Source organism: Falco punctatus, assembly GCF_963210335.1.
Source record: "Falco punctatus genome assembly, chromosome: 9".
Taxonomy (NCBI): Eukaryota; Metazoa; Chordata; class Aves; order Falconiformes; family Falconidae; genus Falco; species Falco punctatus.
This window is the reverse complement of record NC_137589.1, coordinates 23,282,939-23,301,720: the sequence shown is the minus strand read 5'-3', so window position 1 is coordinate 23,301,720 and position 18,782 is coordinate 23,282,939. Positions and strand designations below refer to the sequence as shown.

Sequence of the window (18,782 nt, the reverse complement as noted above, 5' to 3'; positions counted from 1 at the left end):
TGGCCGGCTGCCGGCTGGACTCACGGAGGCTTTGTCTCAGGATGGAGGTCCCAGACAGGGCCCAGATTGCAGCGAGAAAATGGCTCCCCCGGCAGGGGATTTGTTCCCACTGGAGGCAGCAGCCCTGCCCCTCCTGGGTGGGTGCCACACTCCCCAAGGAGAGCAGCACCCTGTGCGGTGACACCGCAGGGCAGCCACCACAGCGCACCCTCACCACACACCACGGGGACCCTGCCCTTCTGCCCTCCCCTGCAGGAGCCTGGGGTCCAAAACTGGGGACAGCCCCTGCAAAGCCACTTTAATCACATCCCGGAGCTCCACGACAGGGTGTCCTCAGCCCATGCAACTGCCTCTCCCCCAGGGGACAAGTCTCAGTCCAGTGTCACCTTGCCCAGGTGTCCTGCCCGGAAATCCCGCAGGAACTCATAGGCAGCTGCTGAGTAGTTGAGCGTCGTCATGTTGACATTGCCTGGAGATGGGGGCAGTGGATGCAGGAGGCATCAGCACAGCCTGGAGCCGCTGCAGGATCCCCAAAAGCCTTGCCTCCCGCACCCCAGGCAGCAGAGGTCTCCCAGAGCGCTCACCCGTGCCCGTCAGCACTTTCACCTTCTGCGTCCTGCCCTGGGCAAGGGCCACACGCCTCAGCACAAGCTCGATGTTGTCGCAGGCCTCGGCCAGCCCGTAGCGCCGCACGTACCTACCGAAGGAGGTGGCTTACACCCTGCCAGCATCACCTCTCCCCTCCCAGTTCCCCAGGGATCGCTTCTCCACCACCCACTTGGAACCACAGGCAGTGGACACAGCCTGGGGCTGTCTCCGGTTCCCTGCCAGCTCACCCAAACTGCTGCCACTTGTTCAGGGTGTACAGGAGGTAGTCAGCCATGATGTCCTCCCCCACCAGGTGGTCACGGATGGCTCCTGGAAAAAAGGGTCAAGCCCCAGGTCCCCAAAGCCCTGTTTCAAGCCCCAGCCACCCCTCCTGCCGTCCACATGCCACCTGTGGCAGCTTGCACCAGCCTGGGAAGACTGAGCCAGCAGACTGCCGCCCCAGCCCTGGGTACCAGACCCAGCCAGGGCTTGAAGCCACGTTTAGGGAGTTCCCGTGGCCACAGCCTCCACCTCACCACACAGCGCCAGCTTCATGCCCGTCTCCACATCCCCCAGCTTTGGAGGCAGCACACCAGGCGTGTCCACCAGGTACATCAAGGGCTTCTCGCAGACCTGGGATGGGGGGAGGCAGAGTGATTAGGATGCTCGGCTCCCTTGACACAGCTAATGAGCCAGGTGTTGAGCTCTTTTGTTATAAGGTCTTGCTGGAAAGGGGACCTGAGCAACCCTTTCAGATCAGCTCTGCGTGCCTCCAGGTTTCCCAGAACTCCTGCAAGAGGACGCAGGGATGCAGAGGCCAGCACCTACCCAGAAGGCTGTGCTGCAGAGACGGTACCTGGATTCTGGTCAGTACTGCCTTGGTGATGCCTGGCTCGCCACCGACTGCAGTGGCTTTTCCTTTGGGGAAAGGAGAGACACAGTCAGAGACGCAAGCAACACTGTGCCCTGCCATGTGCTTCACAGCTGTGCCACTGGCTCATTCCTAAGCCCAGGCACCATGGAGAAATACCCTTTTTGAGGTGCAGCCTCCGCAGGGAGTTGATGAGTGAGGACTTGCCCACGTTAGGCACGCCGATCACCAGGATGCTGTACTCAGTGCTCTGGAAGTGAGGACGATACAGGCAAAAAGCAGCTAGTTATTGGCCGGCCACCCACCCCAGGAGCAACGGTCAGCTGCACCACTAAAACAACCCAGTCTTTGCCAGCGCTTCGGGTATGTGTGTGAGCAGCCTCGTCCCTTCAGCTGGAGAGGGGGTGACCTGCAGATGGCCACCCTGACTCCTTGTTCATGCACTGTCACTCTCACTGCTGCATCTCACCTCGGCCCTGTGGTAGCGTGGGTTGTTGCTCACCAGCTTGGCAACCAGGGGAACAATCTGCAGAGAAACACGGAGAAGGGCTGTAACTGTGGCTCTGCGCCCAAGCTGGTAGCAGCCACTCGCTCAGAGGACACTGTGCCAGGAGGATGCACAAAATGAGGGCAAAGCAAAAGATGGGGCGCCTTGGGTAAGCTGGAAGTGAAGACTGGTCTGGACACCAGTGCCACCACCTCACAGTGGGGCACTGAGGCCTCTGCATGGGGCTGGGATATCAGCGCGTGGCCCTCAGCTGCTGGCAGCAAGGAGCAGGGCTACTGGCCCATTACCTTCTTGACGTTGCTATCGTGCTGGCAGTCAGTGAAGACAACGTGTGAGCATCCCTGCTGCTTCAGGTACTCCAAGACTGTCTGAAGGGGACAGGCAGAGGCACTGCTGGCACCTGCCCGCAGCAACCCACGGACTCCCAGCCAGCCAGCCCGCCCGCTGTGTCCCGGTGCTCACCGGCTGCCGGTGGGGATCAGCCAGGTCCATCTTGTTCAGCACCAGGATGTGCGGGCGGATGCCCAGCACCTCCTGCAGCATGGGGTTACGGCCCGACAGTGGGAGGTAATTGCCACTAAGGAAAGTGACCGTGTGCTGGCATGGGAGCAGGTACTGGGCGGACCAGTGGGGGGTGGGGCAGGGTGTCGGGGAGTTGGGGGGGGCTGGTGTGGAGCTGTAAAGGGGTACGGGACAGGCCTGGTGGGAGACAGGACAGCTGGGGCACGGAGGCATGGGTGAAGTGACGGGTGAAGTGACGGACACACCGGTGCAGGGGACGGGGTCCTGCTGCCCCGGGGGGCACACGGGGCCGGGGGATGAGAAGCCGTACCGGAGGATATGCGAGCGTCGTGCACCTCGATGAGGCAGTCGGCCTGCCGCAGCGAGGCCCGCATCTTCCGCAGGCCTGCAACACAGCGCCGGGTGAGCGCGGCGGCAGGGGGAGGGCCAGCCCGCCCCACTCCCACCCCTCACCTTTCACCATGTGCCCCGGGAACCAAGAGGCCACATCGCGGCCGCCGAAATCGAAACGCTCCCTGAACTTGCCGGGCACCGACGCGGATGCGGCCGCCCGCAGCGCTCCCGCCCATCCTCTCATGGCGGCAGCGCCCCTTCGGCCGCGTCACATCCAGCGCGACGCGCGGGGGAGCCGGATACGCGACGCTGAGGGGTGCGGCCTCCTCAGCGCCATGGCGGAGCCGACGAGGGGGCCGACGGTGGGCCCTGGCGGCACGGGGGGTGCCGGGCCCCGCGGGGGTCGCGCCGCGCCCCCCGCGGGGCCCGGCACCCCCCGTGCCGCGGGGCCTAGCACCCCCGGTGCCGCGGGGCCTGGTCCCCAACCGACCCCCCAGCCGCCCCCAGCTCCTCAGCCCGCCCCGGAGCCAGGCCCGACGCAGGCCCCGCTGGATGACACCCGCTTCCTGATCGCCAGCACCAACTGGTACTAACGCCGCAGCCTCTGAGCCGAGCCGAGGAGCCGCATCCATCCCCCCCCCCCCCCCCCAGCGCTGAGAGAGAAGGCTCTGCATCCCACCGCCGGGGAGGTTTCTCAATAAAGGAGGCCGGGCGGCAGCGGCCCGCGAAACACGGGTTTTATTTTCCTGCCTCAGAGCCGAGGAGTGGGGCTGGGTGCCTCGAAGAATTGGTTGAGCCGCTCGGCCTCTCGCCAGCCCGACAGCAGGGCCCCGTGGGTGGTGGAGTAGAAGGTGCGGTGGGTGGCTTCGCCAGCGAAGAGGAGTTGCAGAGGCTGTGGCAGGGTGGGAGGTGAGCACTGGGGGCCTGCCACCTCCCCCCAGCCCAGCGGGGACACTGGGTTGTACTAAACCAGCCCCATCTCCCTGCCCTTTGGCACCCCATCGATGCATGACCCGCTCTGCTGCCATGTCGAGACCGAGGAACGGGCACCTTCCCTTCCTTACTGACCCACCCCATGGCACGAGGGTGTTGGAAAATGGCTGGAAGGAGCTATGTGTCCCCAGATTTTATGGAAATGGGGTTCCCCCCATCCCCGTGGATCTCAGTGGGAAGAGCCAAGCAGGGTTGGTTGGTGACCCCCGAATAGAGTGGGAGTGAGGAATGCCACCTCCCTGTGCTCCTCAAGGTCTGGGGTGCCCTGTTCCCACCTGGGTCTGTCTGTGCCCAAACCTGGGAGGTCCCGTTTCCCCCACAGTCACTGCATCCCGCAGGCTTAAAGCAATTACCCTGGGGTCCTCGGGGTCCTCAGGCAGAGGCTGAGCCAGCACATCGATGTCATCCCCTGAGCTGCCAACGGCCACGTAGCTGTAGGAGCCCCGGGTGTAGGGAGCGCTGTACCACTGGGACCTGAGCACACTCCTGGGAGCGGGCAGGTGCGGATTCCCTGCAGGTGCATGTTTTGGGTGGGGGATCCAGAAATCTGGGTGCATGTTTCCCCAGGGGGGTTGGGGTGATGAGGGCAGAGGAGGCGATAGTACCTGTTAGTGTGCGGAGGACGCGTGTCATGGTGCTGAGAACCTCTGCATCACTCAGTGTCTCCATGTACTCAGACTCCTTCCCCGCAATGAAACCGCAAAGGACGTGCCCATGCCTGGGGAAGAAAGATGAGGCCAAGAGCTGCCTATTGCCCTCCTGCTGCTCACCAGGAACCGTGCCCTCCCTGCCCTTGGAGCGCTACTGCATCACGGACCACCAGCAACCTAGAGAAGGTCTTCGAAGCTCCAGGCAGGACTAAGATGCTTCTTCACTTTGCCCAGAAGATGCCCAAACCTCCCAGCCACAATGCCCCTTTGCTGGTGCTCCGATCACGTACTGCTCCGGTGGCTGGAGGACCACGAATCCAATGAGCTTCTTGAACCAGCTGGCCTCCAGGTCAGTGCTGGGCTTCTCGAGGGGTGACTCATCCTCCCACACCAATTCAATAAACTGCTGCTGGGGTTCCCAGAAAGGCTGCTCAAACTCCAGTAAGATCTTGTTGTTGACGCCAAAACCCAGGTGGCGAATGGCTTCTGCTTTCCACTCAGGCAGGGGAGGCTGGAAGAAGTCCTGGTGGTGTTCCTTGAGAAAACCTGCAGGCAGAAGATTGGGCAGCTTTGTTTATTTGGCTCCTAAACTGGGTCTGAGATACTTCCCTCTCCCCAACCCTCTTCCCAGCCTCCCCTCTCCCCACGGCAGGAGAGGTGAGGCTGGGAAGAAGTTTGGGCAAGTCCTTGCCCTCCATCTGCCCTTCTCCAACAATGCCAGCTGGTTGGAGGGGACAGGCAGGGCAAGGAAAGGTTGTTAGTGAACTCACCCAGCGGGACAGTGACAATAACGTGGTCAGCAAGGAAACTGTCTCCATCCTCACACTCCACCCGAACAGGGAAATCCCTGGCATCATCCCCTTCCTCGCGGAAGGACCCTCGCCACCGGATGGTCCTCACAGCCTTGTTGAGTAGGACAGTGCCCTCCGGCAGTGCTGAGAGCATGCAATTGGGCAAACTGCTGTAGCCGCTGCAGGAAGAGGTGCCATTGGGGACGAGGTGCCCCCTGAAATGCTCTTCTGCATCGCCCTCCAGAGCCCCATGCTTACCCTGGGAAGGTGCAGTCCAGGCCGGGCAGGGAGACATACTCCCCAAAGGGCTCCAGGGCCACCAGGTCCATGCTGTGAGTCCCACTGATGCAACACTCCAGCTTGAGGCAGGTGGCGAGAACTGCCAGCCGGAGCTGCTGGGCATCCTCCTCACCGCCCCCCCATGTGGGGACTCTCCGGGCAATCTCCTCCCGCAGGTACTGTCCCACGCTGGGCACTGGTGGCTCCTTGGTCTCCCAGAAAGCGCGGGCGGAGGCCAGGAGGGTGTCGAATAGGTCATGGGCTTCACTTACCACCTGGGGGCTCAGCGCCCTCCCCAAGCTGCAGTAGGTGATGGAGGGAAGTGGGGGGTGGCCCCCCACCTCTGCCTGCTGGTTCTCCTCCTGGGCAGCCTCTGGGCCCAGCAGGCCATAGTGGGTGGCCAGGCGGAAGACGGGGTTCCCTGGTGAGGGGCCGTGGATCCACTGCGCCCCCATCTCCACCAGTCCCAGTGCTGTAGGAAGGGGGGGGGTGGGTGTCACCCCAAGGAATACATATGGCAGGACCCCCCGGGGATCAGAAGGACCCTCAGCCCCATGTGGCACCCTAAACAGCTGGAGCCAGCAGCCCCTCTGCTGCCCCAGTCCCCCCTGTGCCATCGGACACCCTCAGCCCCGAGTCCATCCCGCTCAGGACCGGCCCCACAGCGGGGAGTCAGGTGCAGTTCCTCCATCCCCGGCCCTGCCCTGGTAAAGCCACCCCCGAGACCGGATCCGTTCCCCGGCGCAGCGTCCCCTTCTCCCCGAGCCAGACCCGTCCCCGTGCCGGTGCCACCCCCCTTGCCCGGCCCTGGCCCCCCGTGCCGCCCCCCGGGCCTCCCCCGTACCGAAGGGGCGGGTGCAGACGCGGCCCCCGGCGCGGGGCGCTGCCTCCAGCAGGCGGAGGGAGCCGTGCCCGCGGAGCCGCTGCGCCGCCCCCAGCCCCGCCAGCCCCGCGCCCACCGCCACCACCCGCCGCCCGCCGCCCTCCATGGCGCCTGGCCCCGGCTCGCCCCGCCCCGGCTCAGCCCGGCCCCGCCCCGGCTCAGCCCCGGCCCGGCCCCGCCGCGACTCGGCAGGAGCGGGAGCGGGGGCGATGCCCGGCGGGGTCTGTTCTCGCGGCCGGCGATGTCTTCAGGGAGTGGGGCCAACAGCCGGCTGGCTTCGCAGGTGGGGGGGCCCTTGCTGGGGTGTGGGGCAGCCCCGGGACCACCTCACCCCCCTCCTCCCCCGTGCGCCGCCTGGGGCCGCGGCCGGGGGGTCTCGGGGTGCCGACAGCGGGCCGGGAGCGCGCTGCGCTGGCCGTGCGCAGCCCGGCGGCAGCGGGGAGCGCTGCGGGTGCGGGCAGGGAGCGGTGCGGGTGCGGGCAGCGGTCACGCAGGCAGCTGCCCTCCAGGGCCGCCGGCCCCGGCGCTCCCGCGTGGCCGGTGATGGCCGAGCCGCCCTGGACAGGAATAAAGCTCTCCGTCCCCGAGGCTGCCCGGTGGTTCTTTCCAGCCGTCGTTCCTGCGCCGGTGCTGCCCAGGGGGTGCCCCCGCCTGCTGCCCACCCCGGCGGTGGTGGGGCGTGGGTGGGTGCCGGGGTGCTCCCGGCTGGCTCCGGGCACGGGCAGCTCCCCCGGAAAGTGTTTGCGTGCAAGGAAGAGGCAGGGGAGAGCTGTGGTACAGGCTCCCGGAATCCCCGCTCCTAAAATCACCTTTGAACATTTATTATGGAGGGATTTTCCCCGCCTTCAGTTTTCCAACAAGCAGCAGGGTGGGACCATGGAGCAGGGGCTGTGCACCGCCACGGGGGACCAGCCTGGCAGCAGCTTTGTAGGGGGACGATGGCCCTGCATCCTGGCCCCGAGCATTTGAGGTCGTGGCTCCCAGGGATGGAAGACGAGCATTCCTGGCATGTCGGTGTTGAGCCACGCAGCCATCCCCAGGAACCTCTGGCTACTCAGCCCCCAGACCAAACAGTGCAGGCAAGTGCCTGGCTTGGCCCAGTTGAGCCCTGAACCCCTCCAGATGGAGACCCTCCACCTCCCTGGGGATCTGTCTGGGGGAAGAAGGGTTCCCCATATCCAGCCTGAACCGCCCTGAGTTGCAATCTGGGGCTGGAGCCCCTTGTTGCATTGCCTGTTGCCGCCCAGAAGGGTTTGGCCTCATCGATTCCCTCCCCTCCATCACTCCTGTCCTGCGATCAGGGGCTGCTCTCAAACACCCCTGCCTCCCCGCGGCCAGACCCAACATGCCCAGCTCTCTCCCATCTCCTTGTGGGTTGGGTGCTCTGATCCCTGACCCACTGGGCAGTCACCAGGGGGTCACAGCATCCCCCTCACACAGCCCAGGATGCAGTTTCACGATCCCCCTGGGGCCCTCCCAGGAGGGCTGCCTTGCCAGTGGCTCCTGCCTGCCCCAGCACCTTGGCTGATCCCCACGCTGCCCTGCCTGCACAGTGCTACTGGTCCTTGAGGAGCTCTCAAGCAAGGAGGACAAACCCTGATGACCAAGGGATGCGTGGGAAGCACCATCACCGCAAGTGTGTCAGGCCAGCAGGAAGAAGGGGACGGCAGGGGATGTCCCACTGCCTCCTTGCACTGTCGTGGCTGAGGGAGAGGGGCCAGGCATCTCCCTAGGGAGCTGCTGCTCTACTGGGACCCCTCCATCAGCTCCAGGATGCTGCTATAGAGGCGCCCAGGGGCGTCCAAGCCCCAGATGAAGTCCCAGTGGTTCCAGTCAGGGATGTGGCTGTAGGTGATGATGCGGGTGATGCGGGGAAGCAGCAGGAGGACATCCCTCCAGTCAGCTGTCCAGTCTTCTCCCCCTGACCACACGGCGGTGGGCACAGGCATCTCCTCCAGCCGGTAGAGGGGAGGTGTCTCCTGGAGGGAAACAGGAGACTCTGAGGAACTGCCATTGTGGTCAACACCTGCAAGGCACCCCATCCCCACACCACCCAGGACAGTCCCTTGGCATCTCCAGCTGCCACCCTTGGCATCTCCAGCTGCCAGCACTGCCGCTGCAGCTTCCTACCTGGTGGTATACGGCTGGGTTTTTGCTGCCATAGTCAAAGGCTTTGAATTGTCCCGATTTCATCACCTGGGAGGAGAGGACAGATCTGTGGTGAGAGCCCAGCAAGTGCCACTATGAGGGTCTGGCATCTCCTGGCCTCCTCAAAGGACCACATCACGACAGGGTGCTCGCATGTGACATTGCAGGAGGAGGTGGCATCTCCACAAAGCCAGACTTTCCACCTTTTTTAACAGGGTGATACTTTGATCTCCAGCTCCGTGCCTGTCCCTAGCTATGAGTTGACAAACCAAGGTGTTGCATGTGACTCCTTGGCTGCCCCTTTGCAACGCTCCTGCCTCTGAAAACCTGCTCACCACCACCTGTGTGTGCAGGATGCTGCTGCAGGACTTCACGTTGGCAAGTTTTCCTTCAACAACCAGAGCATCCTTACCTGCTCATGACACTTTGGGCTCAGAGTATAGAGGCATCATGAGCCCAGTTATTTTAGGAGTTGCTTCTATACTGGGGGTGAAAGCTCAGATAGCTGCACGATAGTTGCATTGATTAAAAAGATCTTTTTTCTTTCCTCATTACCTATAATTTGGCTCTGCAAGGAGGCAGCAGGGTAGGGATCTCCAGCCTGACCCTGTTACCGGCAGGGCCAATGCTGCAGCTGCAGGAGGTTGCTCAGACTGGCAGAGTCTGGCCCTGGTGCCTCCAGTTTGGCAAGGAGTTGCCATTGGATCCCCCTTCATTGCCTCACCTCCAGGTGAGCAAGCTCAGCTCACCCAGCCTCTCCTCATATGCCCTCACTTCCACCTACCATCACGATAGTGTCCCCGGGATCACTTTGCTTTGGGGATCCCTGGGGTCCCCAAACTGGTCTGAACATCCAGCTGTGGCCTTCCAGTCTGGCACAGCCCAGGGCGCACACCCCTGCAGCTCATCCTGCATCCAGTGCCTCTTCTGTACACTAATTTCTTGCTTTTACTTTCTCACAAGCTGCTAAGGCCTGAGAGCCCGAAAGTCTCACATCTGCCCTGGACACACCAGACTCAGTGAAGGGACCAACCCAGGGGTGAAGCATTGTGTTTCAGGGAGCCTACCTGGCCCCAATGCATCAAGGTTTTGACAGATGTCCCGTCTGGATAGTGGGATGTGTACACATCCAGCCGCGTCTGCAAGGAAACGTATTCAAACCGTTACAGCTTTCCAATGGATAGGAGTGAGGACAGCAGCTGCCAGATGATGCATTTCCCAAAACAGCCACTGCTGGGTCACGCTGCCTAGAGAGTTGGGTCAGTTTCAGGAGTACAATTTTCATTACAAATCAATTGCTTTGAGACAGCTCCTGGAGAAGAAAGGTGACGAAGGATGAGGTACCCCTAGCTTCCGGAGATACTTCATCTGGGCTCAGGGACTGTGCTCAGGGACTGTACTCAAGACCTTGGTGACTACCTGTGATCACCCAGATGCTGCTTCAGCAGACTTTATGTAGTGTGGGTAGGAGCAGGGGCTGCACCCCAGGGATGCTGGTGGGAGGTACAGCTGATCTTGGTGACAGACAACCCTTACTCAGAGATGCTATCAAGTGCCACCTGGCCACTGACATTCACTTACCAGACCCTGGGGACTTTCCCTGTCTGGGGAAGATAAGCAGTGAGAGAAGGATCTGGCAGAGGGACACATGTTGCCATTGCAGCATCTGCTTGCCCGTGAGCACTGGGGACGAGCGGCCATAGCCAGCTGGGCAGGGTGTTTGGCAGAGAAGGGGCAGGCAGAGGGGTTGGCAGAGCCAGCGGGTGCTGCTGGGTGCTCCCAAAAGGTGCACCCTGGGGCTCCGGCTCCCTTACCCCCATGTGGGGCAGCGCACCCACCATGTTGAGGTTCTTCTCATTGTAGCCGCCCAGCAGAAAGAAGAGGTTGGCACAGGGCTTGTGCAGTAGCGGGTGCCTGCACAGCTGGGGGAGAAACCTCCACAGCTTCCTTATCCGCAGTGAAGCGTCCGTTCTGCCTAGCAGAAGCTGCAGAAGCAAAGGGCAAGGTTGATTTCGTGTGTTTCCCTTCCTGCAGCCTAGCCCTCGGACTGTCTCCCCTGACCCGCTGCCAGCCGGTGTCCCTGTGGATTGTCCCACCAGCTGGGCAGTGAGGGGATGTACAGCACAGAGTGCCCACAGGAATCAAACCTGCTGCTTCTTTGCCCTCCTGTCCCACTGAGATGTGTACAGCTCCCTGCAGGAGGCAATGCTGACTGAGTGCACTCCAGGGAAATCAGTATTTGGGACTCTCTTCCTTTCCTCCACCTCCCCCAGGTACTGGATTAGTTTTTCACTGTTGTTAAAATCAACGCAGTAAAGCTGCTCTTGCCCAGGTGGTCTGCCTGAGGGTTCAACAAGTGCCCCCATAGGAAGACCAGTTTCAACACCTGAAGGTCCTATGGAGGGAAGGCAAGCATGCACTCGGCAAAGTGACCATGCAGGACTGATTTGCACCTGAATCGTGTCTGTGTTTATAAATCAGTAGGAATTAAACTGTTTTCTTCTGCACTGGATAACCGTGGAGACTGCCTAGGCACAATCCCTCTTCTAGCACTGGTGTTCGGGAGAGGGGAGCATGGAGTAATGCCCTACCTGAAGCATCTTGAACCGCCTGTCCAGGAGGAAGGATATTTTCATGATGGGACTTTTAGCATGCTTGAGTGTCACTACTGGAGCCAGGGCAAAAAACATTTTGATTTTCTGAGCCAGTTCTGGCATGGATGAAAATGCAATGAATGCTGAGAAAACAGAAAAAACAAGCTGAGACTTGGTTGAACTTTTTTCAGGTGCTTAATCCGAGGGTTTGCTTGGACCCACAGCCCAGATCTGTTTAGCGGGCATTATCTCTAATTAGAAAGCTAGGATCTCTTGCCACCTGTCTGTTTAACATTAGCGCTAGAGATGTCCAAAAGGAGACAATGTCTTTATTCCTATGGTTAGAAGCGGCTGATGCGGCACTTCAGTGATTACTACTGATGGGAAGTCCTGTCCCATTCGCCAGGTGAAAGGAACAGTACTGTCATCTTCCATCAACCACTGCTAAAGGGTATCACCATCACAGAGGTTTTCTCATACCTCTGATGGCCCAGCTGGTGAAAGGAAAGCACACAGTTCATGAGAAAGCAGAAGCTGTGACCTCCGTGCAAAATGCCTTTGGCTTTGATGTGAAACACTGCGATTCAATTTTCTAGGTTGAATTATAGTTGCAGCAAGGAGCACTGAGGTCACCAGGAGCTTTCTTACTACCCTAGGAGCATGCTGGTCCTTCCAGATGTCTTATATGAAAAGCATGGCTGCTGTGGGACTTCTCATTGCAAGAGACATCCTACCTAGCCTGCTTGCTTGGCAGCCCACAAAGATGGGACCTCTCTGCTTTCTGCTTATAAACAAAACTAATGTTTTCAAGGTGGTCCAGGTAACATCATGCGCAACCCCTTCTAACGCACCGATTGTGCAGCCCTGGGAGTGGCCAACGTAATAGATCTGCTTCTGCCCAGTCTTCTGCAGAACAAATTGAATCATGGCTGGGAGGTCGTACATTGCCATTTCATGAAAGCTGCAATAGAGGAGTGCTGTGTTGGTTATAAGGTAACATCAGGAAAGCAAACCTACCTGTGAATTTCAGCTGCCTTGCATTGCTGAAGGGCTTAACATCTTTGGCTGATATTCCAGAAGAAAATTCCTATGATCCAGGAGAGCCCTGTGCTGGGTGAAACTGCACAGGGTCCGAAAGCATCCCCCTTGCCATAGCCTCACCCTTGCCCGACAGGGCTTAGTTCTCCCATAACCATGGTTAGTGGTAAAGAAACTGCAGAGCCTGGCCAGCTGTGATTTCAGGTGCAGCACAGAGCAGCTCTGCAGATCCAGAGCTGGCTCGTCAGGATTACAGTACCAGCTCTGCTCCTAGAGATGCTCTTTCCCAGAAGGCAATGGAGCACCGCTTCCTGCCCATGTGCCTTTTAGTGTGCTACGGTGAAATGCGGACCTACTTTATTAGGTTTTTCTTACTGGAAGCATGTTTGTGAGCTTGGGACATCCAGGACTGCTCTGAAGATCAGGTCTGGGGAGGCAGTAGCAGCTTGCAAAGTTTTTCGTGTGGGCAGGGTTTTTGTGGACAGAGTCTGGCAAAAGGGGATGTGACAACGATGTGGACACCTTGATGAGGGGCTTGGCTGGGGAAGTCTCTGCAGAGGCCCCAGGACAGGGCTAATGTCTCTGCAGGATGGGTGTCTCCACGCAGGCAACAGTGCCCTGCGCTCTTGACAGGGCCAGGCAGCTGCAGGGAGGTGGTGGCACCATGTCAGCAGGCAGGTCTGCACAGGTACCTCCATCCTTCCTGGGCACATCACTGGGAGGTCTGGGGGAGGCCGTGCCCAGGAATTAGGTGTTCTGACTTGCCTGCTTGGAGGCACCCATCTCTGCCTAGAGATTAGTGGCAAGCAGGGAAGATTGCTGCGCTTTTGTAATCCACTCCAGCCCACCTGAAATCCCAGAATTCAACCTGGTCAGCTGAAAGGTGCTGGTGTCTCCGGGACCATCTTGTCCCCCGGCTGTTTCCTAGCCAGACATCATAGCCAGAGTCTGCTAGTATGAAGCCAAGGCTGTTGTTAGCCAGATTCTCCACCCAGTGGCTGCCTTCTCCAAGTAACCCGTGCTGGAGAAATACGACTGGCTTGTCCCCTGGACATGAAAGAAACAGCGCATTTCACTGAACCAGAACTTCTCTACTCGCTCACCACAAATTCAGGCCAATAAAGCCTCTGTGTTGCCCTGCTAGAGGACATGCAATGTGCATTTTAATGACATCTGCTGCTGAAGAAAACCTCATCATAGTTGTTTTGTGGTGGTTGTCCTCATTGTCTCATGCTGGAGAGCTGTGGATGTCCCTCCTAAGCCTCTCAGACCCCAGGGGCTCATCCCCCACAGGCTTAGTACCCTGTGGCCACTGGCAACAACCATGTGAAACTCAGATGTATGGGCTTGCCCTGAGATTGTTCAAACCCCAAAGTCACAAATTTATGGGGAAAAATTAAATTGGAAATTCTCTTAAGATATGCCTGCACCCTCTAAGCTTTAAAACCAAATCTCTGCTTGATACGAAAGGTGGTTGCTGTGCATTCCTAAGCTGGCTGCTAAAGCCTTGACTGTAAATTGGAGAAGTACTGTGGTTTTGGTATTTTTGCTTTAACAGCAAATACTCCCCTGGCCTGGTAAGGTTTGTCCCTTCACTTCCTTGTTATATTAAGGTGGGGTTTTTGTTTGGCTTTTTTTTGTTTGTTTGTTTGGTTTGGTTTGGTTTTTTTGTGTTTGGTTTTGGGTTTTTTTTCCTGGCTTCCTTGTGAAATAGAACTGTACCTCTGTTCCTAGGATTTTCTCTTCCATGAGGAATTCTGTTCAGGGTGACATAGTAGCCGTCACGCGTCAGGACTTCATACTCTTCACTCAGGTACCCTCTGTGGCAGATTATTTGGCTCTGGGGAAAGGAAAATTTGGATGAAAAGATTTACAAAGGTGAGGTGCTCATCTGACCTGAAGAGCACATCCCCATTTGCTGGGATGCCTTTGCAAAATTAAAGCGCTGTGGCAGCTGGGATACTGCTTTGCCTGGGGTGTCTGGATCAGCTGAGGACTTCTTTGAGAGAGGGTGCTCTGTCCAAATCCCATGCTTGCCCCAGTGAGGTGCGCAAGGGGAGAGGAGACAGCCAGACGTGGGCTCTTGCCTGTGAGCAGGCAGGGAGCCGGCGGCAGCAGGGCTCCCCTGCAGCATGCAACAGCAAATGCATTTGAAATGTTTCCAGAAATTTGAGACCAGACAGATTTACAGACAGCTGACACTGGTGGCAGGGCATGTCCTGTCATGCTCTGAGCTGATGCGGGGGGCAGATAAGATGGCAGGGCATATCGAACCTGCCAGGCTGGACTGACTGGAAGGGCAGTAGGACGAGCCCCATAGGATTTGTTGCAGGGCTCCTGATGCTCTTCCTGAGCTTTATTTATGCTGAAAACTCCACAGATTGGGAAGCTTAAGACCGGTGAAATCCAGCCGTGATACTGCCTACACACTGCTGAACTCACATGGTTGGCAGAAGAGATTAATTTCAGCAATTTAATTGCCCATGTCTTGGCGATCAAAAAGGCCCATCTAAACCCACCTTCAGAGACGTTCGGACTCACCTGGACATGGCCCCAAGCAACTTGCTGCAGCTGAAGGAGGGAAGCCATGCACAACTTTCTACCCTCCAGGAAGATGTCTGATCAAATTGAGGCTGGGATTACCCCCTTCTCTAACTAACTTGCTGATAATTGCACTTAAGGCTGCTGGGAGGAAGACAAATCCTTCAGGGACCAGGGTTTATTAGTGATGGTATGGAGGCAACGTTATATCACACAGCTCAACAAAACCAGTGCACATGGTGACCCCAGCCCCCTCCACACGCATACTCTCCATCCCTCTCTTCCCCAACTAAACATGTGCAAACTTTCAGAGTGGAAATTTGAAGTTCTCCTGACTTACAACATTCATGAAAGTCTCAGGATTTATAGCCTTTTTCTGCTTAGTGGCATCTTCTGAGTTCACAGGTGCTTGTGTCAAAAACAGGATTGCAATAAACAGCCACATCTTGCACCTGTGTAAATTATTATTATTATTATTATTATTATTATTATTATTATTATTATTATTATTACCACCATTATTATTACTATTATTATTGAACATTGCTATGAATGTCTGTTTCTACTTGATTATGATGGGTTAAGTTCCTTATATATCTGAAGACCATATATCATGGTCTGGGCTCGGGAAACAGAGGGGAATCCCAATTCCAGCTGCTGTTAGAGTCCACGCAAGGCTCTTCATACTCTATATGGACTGTATCTGGTACTAGACAAGACCCATTTTTATATTTTTAATGGGCAAAAGAAGAGAAACAGCTTTATAATGCAAGAACTGAAGTGATAGAAAATACCATCAGGCCGATTGTCATACAGAGGGAATTAATCTAAAGTAAGAGTTTGTGCTACAGAAGGAACACGTTTAGGTTGGCTGGGCTATGACTGTGTCTATACTTTTGCTGTTACTCTATTGCTTAGTTTTTGCACCCAGAAGTTGTATGAACAGAAGGATCCTATGAACCGAAACTTGTAGAGCATTATACGAAGACTATTAAATCAGCATAGCCTGAAAAGAACAGAAATCTTTTTAATTGCCGTAGAGAGTTCTGTCCTGAGCAGAGATAGATTTTTAATATAGACGGTCAATATTATCTATGATTTTTAATGCTTTGCCAGGGTTTTAAAAGTTAGAGCTTAACTCCCACCCGATAGCATGAGTTGCAAATCTTCTCACCAGCCATCTGGTTACATCCCTTCTTCCTCCTCCCAATCGGTCTCCCACACCGTGAGATATATCATCCCTCTGAAATATTCCCAGTAACTCTCTCTATGGTATTACCAAGAAAAAAAACAATCAATGTTTTCTCACCCTCAGAATAGCTCCAACGCAAATCTTAATTAAGCAGGAAAACACGTTACCAGGCAGAGCCCACTGTTGTGTCTGATCCTTCTGGTGGTGTGAATGGGGATGGCTCTGTCCTCACCAGTGTTAAAAAGGACATGCTGTGTCAGAGCCCTGCTGCGCTGGCACCATGCTAGACCACATCACATGTCCTCCAATTAAGCGATGGGCACGCTGGTCATATCTTTGATAACTTCCTCTGCTTGGCCATGTGGTCATGACTTTCGTGCTTGCAAAGGATTACATTTCCGTAAGCAGCTGGAGTGGTGTGGCGAGGAATTTCAGCTATGGAGTTGCACCTTAAACCCCTGATAGCTGCAGTAAAAAAATGTCAGAAGATTTTCTTTTTAAAGGGTCATTTCGTAACTGCCAGGGGCCCTCTCGGGAATGCCTTGTAGAAGAGCTCCTGGGGCAATGAGAGGACCTGGGCCCCACCAGCTTCACAGAGCGTCAGGAGCATGGCTGTGACCTCTCCATAAACACACTAAGGACAGGTCAGGCTTCGCTGGCTGCCAGGATGGGACACAATCAGCGATGACACTGTTCTCCAAAATTAACAGCGGCCCAAGCAAATGCCACATAGCCTTTATGCCTAAGCAGTTTTGTATTTGCAGCTGGCAATTTGCAAAACCTCTGCAATGATTTCTGGGAAAGCACCAAGCTGAGCATCTTGCCGATGGATGGCAAAGCAGAGTTGAGCTTGTGCGATGCCTTCATTTGGCTGAAGTGACAGGTACTGCACAGAGTAGAGGTGCTCATTCTCCACCTCCAGCCTTACAACCTATGCCTTTCTGTAGCTGCTTGGTAGCCACCTGAAAGACCGAGCCTTTGGCTGGCTACCGAGTGCTCTCCTTGAGTATACCTTTACAGGTCATGGATTAGGTTGACTTCTAATGTTCATACCAGCCATTGTCTATGAGCGGTGTGCGAGTCGTGACACACAGCCCAAAACATGCGTGTTACTCCATCCACCAGACTGTAATTTTCTATCAGCACCGCAACCACTGATACAAAGGGGCCGCCTGTGTGGGCACTATCTTTGTGGCAGTGGGTGTGGCCGCACCCTTCATTGTTTCATTACCTTATTTCTGTCCCTGTGTCTACTTTGGGCTTTTGAAAATGTCTTCCCACTCCCATGTCTGCAAAAAGCCCAGTGCGTAAGATGGACTTTACAGGTTGTGTACAAAGCAAATCCAGTGTGTCCCCCAAAAGGAGTTAAAAAAACCCCTATGGATGGAGAAACCCTTACCCAGCTCGTATTTTTCTACTCTCCCATCAGGTTTCCCTCAACAGCATCAAGACAGACCTCACCTTTTACTTGTATGGTTAGATACTTCATCCACTGTCAAGTCTGCTGCCTTCTGCCTCCACTGAGTACTAGTTATGTAGTGGAGGTACTAAGTGCTAGTACTAGATACTAATAGAAGTTGGAAAGGCTGCAGAGACTTCTCCAGCATCCTCAGGCCATGGGATGAGGCTGTCAGAGCAGTGTATCAGAGCTGAGGCTAGTGTACAATTCAGCACCAGTACCGACCTACCTGTGGTAGGAAGGACACAAGTGGTCAACAAAGAGCAGCTAGGTTTTTACTGAGAAGCTCTTGTGTAGCTTAGTCAAAGGAGGAAATGAAGACTTTTGAGTTATTTGAAATTAAGAGAGCAGAGTTAGGCATTTTGACACATAGGTACAAGTTGAGGTGGCAAGAGCAATACCATCACAACGCTGCTGTGATTGTATACTTCACAGAGCTGTAGTCACTAATATTAACTTACAGTGTTGGGACCCCATAACACATGGTAGGTTGCACAACCAAATATTAGACAGACTATCGTGGGCATCTCAGAATGAAGCTGTATAATCACACTCATGGGATATTTTTACAGTGTTATTGTGGGAACTAACATAAGAAAATGCAAGACCATTTAGAAAAAGAAAGGTATTTTATTTAACTTTCTAACCAAATAGACTGTACTGGTCAGCACTTGCACACACACATTCTGAGAGGGGCCACAACGCGTGCATCCGAGTGGTCTGGCAAGGTCACCTGAGTGTAACATGGAAGGCAAGGATTGCCAGCTACTGAGCCCTCCATATGCCTTCTGAGTTCTGCCTGAGGCCCAAGGGCCAACTCTTTCTTGGCCTCTAAGGTCCTTTAGGAGTCACACGTTACTGTGGCGTGATGTTTTGCTTCTGCATCTTGTTAATTTCATGCTCCATAAATATTAGGCAACATTGCTGTCTTTAATTTTCTTGTTTGAGGTATCATAGGACTGTAACTCATCCTGCTGTTGGAATAACAGGAAGAGAAACAGCCCATGAAATGCGCTGTATCCCCACTACTGTCCTTCTCTTAACAGGTGCAGGTCTGCTGATGAGTCACCTGCTCCGTGGTGCATCGGTGCAAGCAATACGTTCCTCAGTGCTTACCAGTTTCATTGGTATTAATCGTGTCCTTGCCTATCAATGCAGACTGTTCCTCTAATTCCTGCTCTGCTGTTTCTCCTGGCGCTTTCGTGCATGTACAAGCCCCCACACCGTATGCCTAAGATACTGGTTGTTGCCTTTTATCTGGTGCCTCTTGCCAAGCACAAAGGTAAGCCAGTCACAAGCAGGGAGATGCTTAACTAGTTGTCATCTGGTCTTGGCATCCTGAACTAGGAAAGAGAGTTTTAAAGACCCTTTAAAAAGAAACTAAAATTACAT

At 55.9% G+C, this 18,782-nt stretch overlaps 3 protein-coding genes and 1 long non-coding RNA gene across 8 annotated transcripts; 1 reads left to right on the top strand and 3 right to left on the bottom strand.

The window, feature by feature from the left end:
• Nucleotides 1–281: 281 nt before the first annotated feature.
• MTG1 (mitochondrial ribosome associated GTPase 1) lies at nt 282–3,577 on the bottom strand. 5 transcript variants are annotated; one of them, XM_080401686.1, is made up of 11 exons: nt 2,943–3,577; nt 2,800–2,874; nt 2,430–2,544; nt 2,255–2,335; nt 1,929–1,985; nt 1,619–1,709; nt 1,445–1,506; nt 1,125–1,221; nt 837–918; nt 585–697; nt 282–469 (listed from the first exon to the last, which is right to left on the bottom strand). In XM_080401686.1, exons 1-11 carry the CDS (start codon nt 3,494–3,496, stop codon nt 372–374), a joined length of 1,425 nt encoding a protein of 474 aa, XP_080257812.1. In that variant the 5' UTR covers nt 3,497–3,577; the 3' UTR covers nt 282–371. The 5 variants fall into 5 exon arrangements, 4 of the variants coding, with proteins under 4 accessions (XP_080257812.1, XP_080257810.1, XP_080257813.1 ...); XM_080401684.1 differs by having other exon boundaries at nt 607–697; nt 2,943–3,576; XM_080401687.1 differs by having other exon boundaries at nt 2,430–2,535; nt 2,811–2,874; nt 2,943–3,185.
• LOC308069472 lies at nt 3,290–4,677 on the top strand. Its single transcript, XR_013930394.1, has 3 exons — nt 3,290–3,408; nt 3,578–3,731; nt 4,493–4,677. It is a non-coding gene; the product is annotated as an uncharacterized lncRNA (long non-coding RNA).
• On the bottom strand, nt 3,543–6,628 carry PAOX (polyamine oxidase). Its single transcript, XM_080401666.1, has 7 exons — nt 6,380–6,628; nt 5,515–6,007; nt 5,236–5,435; nt 4,756–5,011; nt 4,421–4,533; nt 4,169–4,326; nt 3,543–3,714 (listed from the first exon to the last, which is right to left on the bottom strand). Exons 1-7 carry the CDS (start codon nt 6,522–6,524, stop codon nt 3,574–3,576), a joined length of 1,506 nt encoding a protein of 501 aa, XP_080257792.1. The 5' UTR covers nt 6,525–6,628; the 3' UTR covers nt 3,543–3,573.
• Nucleotides 6,629–7,151: 523 nt separating this feature from the next.
• LOC308069469 (lysosomal acid lipase/cholesteryl ester hydrolase-like) lies at nt 7,152–18,741 on the bottom strand. The gene is made up of 9 exons (XM_080401825.1): nt 15,080–18,741; nt 13,921–14,038; nt 13,047–13,245; nt 12,012–12,121; nt 11,158–11,303; nt 10,405–10,551; nt 9,634–9,705; nt 8,549–8,614; nt 7,152–8,397 (listed from the first exon to the last, which is right to left on the bottom strand). The coding sequence occupies exons 1-9, from the start codon at nt 15,281–15,283 to the stop codon at nt 8,164–8,166; spliced, it is 1,296 nt and encodes a 431-aa protein (XP_080257951.1). The 5' UTR covers nt 15,284–18,741; the 3' UTR covers nt 7,152–8,163.
• Nucleotides 18,742–18,782: the final 41 nt, after the last annotated feature.

Coding starts and splice junctions, on each gene's coding strand:
- MTG1 (XM_080401686.1), bottom strand. CDS start 3,496: ATGCAGAGCCTTCTCTCTCAGCGCTGGGGGGGGGGGGGGGGGATGGAT. Junction 2,545..2,799: donor CGACGCTCGCATATCCTCCG/GTACGGCTTCTC, acceptor CACTTTCCTTAG/TGGCAATTACCTCCCACTGT. Junction 1,507..1,618: donor GAGGCTGCACCTCAAAAAGG/GTATTTCTCCAT, acceptor CTTTCCCCAAAG/GAAAAGCCACTGCAGTCGGT.
- PAOX (XM_080401666.1), bottom strand. CDS start 6,524: ATGGAGGGCGGCGGGCGGCGGGTGGTGGCGGTGGGCGCGGGGCTGGCG. Junction 6,008..6,379: donor CGTCTGCACCCGCCCCTTCG/GTACGGGGGAGG, acceptor CCCTTCCTACAG/CACTGGGACTGGTGGAGATG. Junction 4,534..4,755: donor GTCCTCCAGCCACCGGAGCA/GTACGTGATCGG, acceptor TTTCTTCCCCAG/GCATGGGCACGTCCTTTGCG.
- LOC308069469 (XM_080401825.1), bottom strand. CDS start 15,283: ATGTTCAATAATAATAGTAATAATAATGGTGGTAATAATAATAATAAT. Junction 11,304..12,011: donor CTCCCAGGGCTGCACAATCG/GTGCGTTAGAAG, acceptor CTGTTTTCTCAG/CATTCATTGCATTTTCATCC. Junction 9,706..10,404: donor ATGAGAAGAACCTCAACATG/GTGGGTGCGCTG, acceptor GTTTCCTTGCAG/ACGCGGCTGGATGTGTACAC.